Below are 9,937 nucleotides of genomic sequence, written 5' to 3' on the forward strand. Positions count from 1 at the left end.
GTAAAAAAAAAAAAAAAAAAGGTCCAAAAAAGTACTTATAATATAAAATATTCGACGTCTAGAGTTTTCCACTCATCCAAAAAAAATAAAAAATCGTAGCACTGAAGGAAGTAAATGTAAGCAAATGTAGCGCATGCGCAAACGGATCGGGCGTCATAGTAAATCGAGCAATGAGAAGTGTTTTTAATTATTGGCAGTTTGCACAATTTTTTAAAAGTTTCACAACAAATAGCTCATCTGACTCGATATACTTGTTATATTATATATATATATATATATATATATATATATATATATATATATATATATATATATATATATATATGTGTATGTGTGGGAAAAAATCACAAGACTATTTCATCTCTACAGGCCTGTTTCATGAGGGGGGGTACCCTCAATCGTCAGGAGATTTTAATGGGAGCATTCGCATACCATGGTTTATATAGGGCACAGAGTGGGTGGGTACAGGCTGGCCTAGGGGCGTGGTGATTGGCTCATGTGTTACCTAGGAGGTGTTTCCGTCTATGGCGGCATGCTGTTACAATTTCGCTGCGCTTGTTGAGGGATGACAGGTCTGGACGGTAAATAATAAACAGTTTCTCTTTCAAGCATAGGTTGCATCTTTTATTACCACTATTGTAAGGTGTGCTGGATGCAAGAATTTGCCATGTTATTGAATATTCAACATTATTGTCTTTGAGGTCCCAAATGTGTTTGCTGAGTTCTGTGGTATTTCGCAGGTTTTTGTTCCTGAAAGAAGCCTTGTGATTGTTCCATCTGGTTTTGAATTCTCCCTCGGTTAATCCTACATATGTGTCGGATGTGTTAATGTCCTTGCGTATTACCTTAGATTGGTAGACAACTGATGTTTGTAAGCACCCCCCGTTGAGAGGGCAATCAGGTTTCTTTCGACAATTACATCCTTTGTTGGTTTTGGAGTCGTTCTGTCTGAGGGCCGACGGCTCATTTGCAATTGTTTTGTTGTGGTTTGAGATGATTTGTCGTATATATATATATATATATATATATATATATATATATATATATATATATCTGGAGCCTATAATATTATATTATAGGCTCCAGCAACCCAGTAAGGCAGCGTTTCTCAAAGTGGGGGGCGCGCCCCACTGGTGGGGAATAGAGACATGACAGGTGGGGCGCGAGGAACGGGAGGGAATTTCACTTTCATTTTTTTTTAGATTTTTTTTTTTTTTTTACTATGCTTTCATTTTCTGTACACACTGTAAATCTGTCTGTGAAATCCGCTATATAAATACATGTAAATTACTTATTTTTCCTGTAGGCTTTAAATTTCTAGGTAGGAGCAAAAGTTTGACAGACATAGCAACAGTAACTAATGGGGGCGGGGCTAAGCGGAACAAACTTGACGAGACAATCGCAGCAAAATGAAAAGCTGTCCCACTGTCAAACGACGCAGTGGCGAGACGTATATGCGACATTGCAAGTGATCTTGAGGAACAACTCGGAGACAAATGAAAAGAAAGTCGTTTTGCTTTACAAGTGGACGAAGCTACTGACAGCAATAAAGACTGCCTGTCCATCGCATACGTCCGCTTTGTGAATGGCGAGTCACTGTGCGAGGATTTGCTGTTTTGCAAATACATCAAAAATAGAGCCTCTGCTGATGAGCTGTTCAAGATAATGGACAGTTTCCTCAAAGAACACGACCTTAAATGGGAAAACTGTGTGGGCTTTTGCTCTGATGGCGCAATGACCATGGCGGGGTCAAGAAAAAAGCCGCAGGCTCTAATAAAGAGGGTTGCGCCAAATGTGTCATTCACCGGGAAGCACTCGCGTCAAGGCAGCTCAGCCCCGAACTCAATGAGGTTTTAACATGTTGTGAGCGCGGTAAATTTGATCAAAACACGACCACTGAAAGCGCGACTGTTCTCTGCACTGTGTGAGGAAATGGGAGCTGATCATACGGCCGTGCTGTTTCACCATACTTGCCAACCTTGAGACCTCCGATTTCGGGAGGTGGGGGTGGGGGGCGTGGTTAAGAGGGGAGGAGTATATTTACAGCTAGAATTCACCAAGTCAAGTATTTCACACATATATATATATATATATATATATATATATATATATGTATATATATATATATATATATATATATATATATATATATAAGAAATACTTGACTTTCAGTGAATTCTAGCTATATATATATATATATATATATATATATATATATATATATATATATATATATATATATATATATATATATATAGATAAGAGAAATACTTGAATTTCAGTGTTCATTTATTTACACATATACACACACATAACACTCATCTACTCATTGTTGAGTTAAGGGTTGAATTGTCCATCCTTGTTCTATTCTCTGTCATTATTTTTCTGACCATGCTGAACACCCTCTCTGATGATGCATTCTGCTTCGTCTCCTTGTTGTGTGCGCAGTTGTGCACTGCACTCTCTAAAAGCCCTAGATGTTAATGTCACATATGCATGTACATTAGATGGCAGTATTGCCCTGTTTAAGAGTGTCACAACATTGCTGTTTACGGCAGACAAACTGCTTTACGGTAGACGAAAACGTGACTGCTGTTGTTGTGTGTTGTTGCCGCGCTGGGAGGACGTTAATGAAACTGCCTAACAATAAACCCACATAAGAAACCAAGAACTCGCCCTCGATCATTCTACAGTTATAACGTGCTTTGGCAGGCACGCTGTTTATATTGTGGGAAAGCGGACGTGAAAACATGCTGTCGACACGTCACTCAGGTACGCCTGAATTTCGGGAGATTTTCGGGAGAAAATTTGTCCCGGGAGGTTTTCGGGAGAAGCGCTGAATTTCGGGAGTCTCCCGGGAAAATCCGGGAGCGTTGGCAAGTATGTGTTTCACAGTGAAGCAAGGTGGCTCTCCCGCGGCAAAGTGCTGTCACTTGCCCTGTCTTGCCAAATGCATAGCTCCTCTTTTTTTTTTTTGCAAAGATTGCAAAGTGGCACTTTTATTTTATTTATTTTGAACTTGATGCAAGTTATTTGATTTATTATTGAACTTGATGCAAGTTATAACACTTTTATTTGATTTATTATTGAACTTGATGCAAGTTATAACACTTTTGTTTTATTTATTATTGAACTTGAAAACTCCCCCTTGTCCAAAGTGGGGGATGCCAAAAAAAGTTTGAGAACCACTGCAGTAAGGGACAAGCGGTAGGAAATGGATGGATATATTATATTATATTATATGATTTTATATTATATTATACTTTGCTTGTGGTGGAAAATTATTCAAAGGTCCCTAAATGAAAATACAAGATTTGGAAGATGCACTTGCATTTAAAAAAAACAAAAAAAAAACAATATGATCTATAAATACTGCACATAAATGTGCATCATTCATTTTATACCAACACAAGATTGTGTCTATTGAAATGTATAAATTTCAAATAAATGAGCTGTGATTTTCTTTTAGTACTGCATTACCCAAAAGTAACAAACTGGAACATTTAAAAAATCATACTTTTCAATACTTAAATACTTACAAATAAGATGAAATTAAACAAAAAAAACAATCATAATTCACTCATCAAAATGTATATTTCGTATCTTAACTGCAAAATTAAATAAAAGATTGTCTTCCGAACAAAAACTGCATAGTAATTAAATTGTACTTATAATATCAAATATTCGACGACTAAAGTTTTCCACTCATCCCAAAAAAATTGTAAAACCGTAGCACTGCAGAAAGTATGGCTCAGCAAACGTGGCGCATGCGCAAACGGATCGGCCATCATAGTAAATCGAGCAATGAGAAGTGTTTTTAATTATTGACAATTTGCACAATTTTCTAAAAGTTTCACAACAAATAGCCTATCTGACTCAATATGACTTTTTATATTATATATTATATTATAATATATCCATCCATCCATTTTCTACCGCTTATTCCCTTTGGGGTCGCGGGGGGCGCTGGAGCCTATCTCAGCTACAATCGGGCGGAAGGCGGGGTACACCCTGGACAAGTCGCCACCTCATCGCAGTAATATATTAAATGATATTATACTATATTTGTGGTATTCAAGTATTCAAAGATTCCTAAATGAAAATACAAGATTTGGTAGTTGCACTTGCGTTTGAAAAAAAAAAACAATAAGGGACAAGCGGTAGAAAATGGATGGATGGATGATCTTGAAATACTGCACATTAAAATGCATCATCATTTTTTTTTATTAACACAAGATTGTGTTAATAGATTGATGAATGATGGGTTCTCTGTGAAGCGCTTTGAGTGTCTAGAAAAGTGCTACATAAATCTAATCCATTATTATTATTATTATTATCATTATTATTATTATTATCATTATTATTATTACTAAAATTCAAATAAATGAGCCGTGATTTTTTTTTTTTTGTACTGAGGTGGCGACTTGTCCAGGGTGTACTCCGCCTTCCGCCCGAATGCAGCTGAGATAGGGTCCAGCACCCCCCACGACCCTGAAAGGGACAAGCGGTAGAAAATAGATGAATGGAAGAAAAAAAAAAACTGGAACATTTTAAAAAGCATATTTTTCAACACTTAAATCATACTTGCCAACCCTCCCAAATTTTCCGGGAGACTCCCGAAATTCAGCGCCTCTCCCGAAAATCTCCCGGGACAAATATTCTCCCGAAAATCTCCCGATTTTCAGCCGGAGCTGGAAGCCACGCCCCCTCCAGCTCCATGCGGACCTGAGTGAGGACAGCCTTTTTTCATGACGGGAGGACAACAGGGTGACAAGAACTAAATCATCCAGACTAGAGATACATTGTATTATTATGTTTATTTTACCTAAAAATAAAAATATTTATTAATAATAAAAAAAAAAAATTAAATACATTTTTACTATATTTTGCTAAAAACATCAAAATTAATTGTATTTGTATTTTTTTGTGACTCCTTATTACATTCAGCCATAGAATTATACATTAAAATAAACATAATTGAAATCATTGATTTTAAATGATCATAATAATTCATTTAAAATGACCATATTTAATTATTAAAATAATTGCTTGTTTATCAACAACTTTAGCATTTTATTCATTACATTTTGAAACTCTCAGAAGCCAAGTTATGTTGTATTCCTTAATATTTATTCATGCAAGTTTGAAGTATCAATTATCTAAACACAGTTTTGTTTGCATATTTTCAGGATGTAGATGTCATATATATATATATATATATATATATATGTATGTGTGGGAAAAAAAAAATCACAAGACTATTTCATCTCTACAGGCCTGTTTCATGAGGGGGGGTACCCTCAATCGTCAGGAGATTTTAATGGGAGCATTCGCATACCATGGTTTATATAGGGCACAGAGTGGGTGGGTACAGGCTGGCCTAGGGGCGTGGTGATTGGCTCATGTGTTGCCTAGGAGGTGTTTCCGTCTATGGCGGCATGTTGTTACAATTTCGCTGCGCTTGTTGAGGGATGACAGGTCTGGACGGTAAATAATAAACAGTTTCTCTTTCAAGCATAGGTTGCATCTTTTATTACCACTATTGTAAGGTGTGCTGGATGCAAGAATTTGCCATGTTATTGAATATTCAACATTATTGTCTTTGAGGTCCCAAATGTGTTTGCTGAGTTCTGTGGTATTTCGCAGGTTTTTGTTCCTGAAAGAAGCCTTGTGATTGTTCCATCTGGTTTTGAATTCTCCCTCGGTTAATCCTACATATGTGTCGGATGTGTTAATGTCCTTGCGTATTACCTTAGATTGGTAGACAACTGATGTTTGTAAGCACCCCCCGTTGAGGGGGCAATCAGGTTTCTTTCGACAATTACATCCTTTGTTGGTTTTGGAGTCGCTCTGTGTGAGGGCCGACGGCTCATTTGCAATTGTTTTGTTGTGGTTTGAGATGATTTGTCGTATATTGTTCATGCAGCTGTAGCTCAATTTAATGTTGTTCTTGTTGAATACTTTTCTTAGGATGTTGTCTTTGGGAAAGTGTTTGTCAATCAGATTGAGGAATTTGTGTCCAATGTTCGTTGAGACGTTTTTGCTGTATGGGGGGTTGTACCAGATGATGTCGTTCCGTTTTCTGTTCTTTTTTGGCTGGTTTCCTGGCGTGGGTTCATAGGTGAGGGTGAAATTGTATCCGCTTTTATCAAGGGCTTTTTGGTACGGGGGGGTTGCTTGGTCAAATTCAGCTTTGCTAGATGACAGCATCGATAGCCTTTTATTATATATATATATATATATATATATATATATATATATATATATATATATATATATATGAAATACTAGACTTGGTGAATTCTAGCTGTCAATATACGCCTCCCCTCTTAACCACGCCCCACCCCACCCCCGACCACGCCCCCACCTCCCGAAATCGGAGGTCTCAAGGTTGGCAAGTATGACTTAAATACTTACAAATAAAATGAAATTAAACATAAAACAATCATAATTCACTCATCAAAATGTATATTTCGTATCTTAACTGCAATATAAAATAAAAGATTGTCTTCCGAACAAAAACTGCATCGTAATTAATTACAAACGAATTATAATTACTACCAAACATATCCGCCCGGGGGCAGCCTTTCATAAAGCCTGCGAGATTTTTTAAAGACGAAGAAGAACATCCTCGATGGGCATTTCGGCTCTTTTAACGAATCTAGTTTTTGTGGCTCAACTCACAAAAAGAGCCGTTCTTTCCGCCTTCCATATGGATACTATTAAAAAATGTATAGCTTGAATTGATTTCTTACTAAATTACATGTGAAACACATTCGTAATGTACATATATGAATACATCACATACCTATATAGTTTTATTTATAAACAATATGGAACAAATTGCTATTAAAAACAGACCCATCTCAATTAAAATAGATTTATTTTGCTGTTGTGTTATTCATAAATATTTATTGTGAAACAACAAAACATGGCATAATGAAATACTGTGCGAATACAAATGAACTAAACTGACACCATAATGGGGGAAACGACCCCTCCCGACTGAGAGCCGCCTAAAAGCACCGGATCGTTTCTGAACGACTCACAACTAGTAGCCGCTTCTTTGCTAACAATTTCACCTGCGGCACAGCGAGCGGACAATAACCCACGAAATGGACAACACGGCATCCCAAAAAGGTTTCAGACAACGTAAGTCACGTACGTCATTTTATCGATCGTTTTAATGGCGACGCGGCGTCGTAGCTTTGCTAGCTGTGTGCGCTGTTGTACTCGCACCGGATTGAATGGCGACGCTAGCACGTTAGCATTGACGTGAAACAAAAAGAAATCGACACTAAACTCATCGCTTGTCTTCACCCAGAGCCTAATGTGCGGCTACGGAACAGTTCCACGGAGGGCTTCGATGGCAGTCAGCTGTTTGAGGACACGAGTGGATTACCTGGCTCTCAAACACCATACAGGTGAGGTCCACACATCCATTGACGTCACTGGATTAGCCACGCCCCCTTTTAAACTGTGAGTCGAAACTAAAGGTTGTCAAAAGTTTTCATACCAACATGCAAAAGTCCACATTGTGCTAAATACTGTTGAAACTAATAATCCCGCATATCAGGGCCGATACTTATACCGATTATTAGTAGTCAAGGAGGCCGATAACCGATATTTGGAGCCGATATTCAGAATCAGAATACCTGTATTGTCATCGTATGGAAACAACGGAATTGGACAGCAATCCAGCTCAGTGCTTTTAAAACAAACCTACATAAAATAGTCTTAAAACAACAACAATAATACAACAATTTAACATTTAAAAACATAATAAAATGTTAAAAAAAACATATTCCTACTTGCCAACCTTGAGACCTCCGATTTCGGGGGGTGGGGGTGGCGGGGGCGTAGTTGGGGGCGTGGCTAAGAGGGGAGGAGTATATTTACAGCTAGAATTCACCAAGTCAAGTATTTCATATATATATATATTAGAGATGCGCGGATAGGCAATTATTTCATCCGCAACCGCATCAGAAAGTCGTCAACCATCCGCCATCCACCCGATGTAACATTTGATCAGAACCGCACCCGTTGTTATATATCTAATATAGACGATGCAAGGCATTAGTGAGGTTATAAAGCTTTTGCCTGTTAAAGAAAGGAGACTGATCCAATGCAGCACAGACATTCGCGTGCCACGCTGTCACGACCCAGACGCACACCAGTGCGCAATCATATGGGAGCCGCGCTGAGCGCACCTCCAAGCGCGTCTCGCTGCCGGCGACGGCCGGGTATGGGCCCGACGCTCCAGCGCCATCCATTTTCAGGGCTAGTTGATTCGGCAGGTGGGTTGTTACACACTCCTTAGCGGGTTCCGACTTCCATGGCCACCATCCTGCTGTCTATATCAACCAGGGTGAGCCCCACCCCTTTCGTGAGCGCACTGCGCGCGGAGTGACCCCTGTTACGCGCCCCCGGCAACAGGGGTGGCGGGCAGGTAAGCTGCGCGGGCGGAGCGCGCGGAGTGACCCCTGTTACGAGCCCCCGGCCACGGGGGTGGCGGGCAGGTAAGCTGCTTACTTGCTGCGCGTGACGCCGGCCGCGGCTAAGGCGGACGAGGTGGGGTGTCGGTGCGGTGGGCGCGGTGGTGACCCTGGACGTGCGTCGGGCCCTTCTCGCGGATCGCCTCCGCTACGGCTCCCGGTGGGGCCCTCTCGGGGGAAGAGCCTCGGTACCGGACCCCGGCGAGGCGTCCCTTCTCCGCTCCGTAAAAGTGTCCATCTCTTTTTTTTTTTTTCTTCTGTTGTGGCATATGCAGCAGGTGCCTGCTCGTTTTTCGTATGTGGGTAACAACATTTAACTATGTATATATATTTCCCAATTGGTTTAACTGCCACCCGCCTGAATCTATTTAAAATCTAATTTTTTTTTATTTCAACCACCCGACCCGACCCGCGGATAAAATCTAATTTTTTTAAATTTCATCCGCCCGATCCGCGGATAATCCGCGGACTCCGCGGTTGTGCCCGCAAACCGCGCATCTCTAATATATATATATAAGAAATACTTGACTTTCAGTGAATTCTAGCTATATATATATTTATTTTATTATATATATATATATATATATATATATATATATAATATATATTTATTATATATATATATATATATATATATATATATATATATATATATATATATATATATATATATATATATATATATATATATATATATATATATATATATAAATAAAATAAATACTTGAATTTCAGTGTTCATTTATTTACACATATACACACACATAACACTCATCTACTCATTGTTGAGTTAAGGGTTGAATTGTCCATCCTTGTTCTATTCTCTGTCACTATTTTTCTAACCATGCTGAACACCCTTTCGTAGGTACCCAGAAAGGTTTCGAGTACCACCAAAAAAAACTGAATCTCTGAAGACAGTATAGAAATCTGTGTTAAAGGTGTACAAATACTGTTTGTATAATAAGCATGTTATTGTTTACAAATGAGGGTTAAGAGTTCAGTACAAAAAAAAAAAAAAAGAATGTGGCTTAAGTACAGTTTTTTAATTGAGCTGCTGCATTTTTTGGTTGGGTTGTTTATTTATTTTATGTAACTTCTACATTTCTAAAAGGGGAGGAATGTAATAGAGTGATCTTTGTGTGTCTGTTGCCATCTCCTGGTGAATGTTGGCTATAGCGTACTGGGGTTACTTTTTGGTTGGCCAACGATTTACGTGGTGTTGCGCACCTGACGTCAAGTGTGTGAGTCTGTTCTGAAGTCTACAGTAAAGAGACGTACTTCATCACCTCGCCTGGTTATTGCCTCCAACTCAATATATTACAACAACATTGCTGTTTACGGCAGACAAACTGCTTTACGGTAGAATAAAACATGACTGCTGTTGTTGTGTGTTGTTACTGCGCTGGGAGGACGTTAATGAAACTGCCTAACAATAAACCCAC

General features: G+C 38.9%; 1 protein-coding gene across 2 annotated transcripts in view; it reads left to right on the forward strand.

Moving 5' to 3' along the window:
* The first annotated feature begins 7,010 nt into the window (after positions 1–7,010).
* Positions 7,011–9,937, forward strand: part of yif1b (Yip1 interacting factor homolog B (S. cerevisiae)) — a 12,076-nt gene continuing 9,149 nt past the window's right edge. Inside the window, exons 1-2 of one of the 2 annotated variants that reach the window (XM_061925997.1) lie at positions 7,011–7,152; positions 7,325–7,424. In XM_061925997.1, coding sequence (XP_061781981.1) covers positions 7,116–7,152; positions 7,325–7,424 — 137 coding nt within the window. In that variant the 5' untranslated portion in view covers positions 7,011–7,115. Of the gene's footprint in view, positions 7,162–7,324; positions 7,425–9,937 lie in introns of both variants that reach the window. The other variant, XM_061925996.1, reaches the window with a different exon arrangement.

The sequence above is a fragment of the Nerophis lumbriciformis genome, linkage group LG30, assembly GCF_033978685.3.
Source record: "Nerophis lumbriciformis linkage group LG30, RoL_Nlum_v2.1, whole genome shotgun sequence".
NCBI lineage: Eukaryota > Metazoa > Chordata > Actinopteri > Syngnathiformes > Syngnathidae > Nerophis > Nerophis lumbriciformis.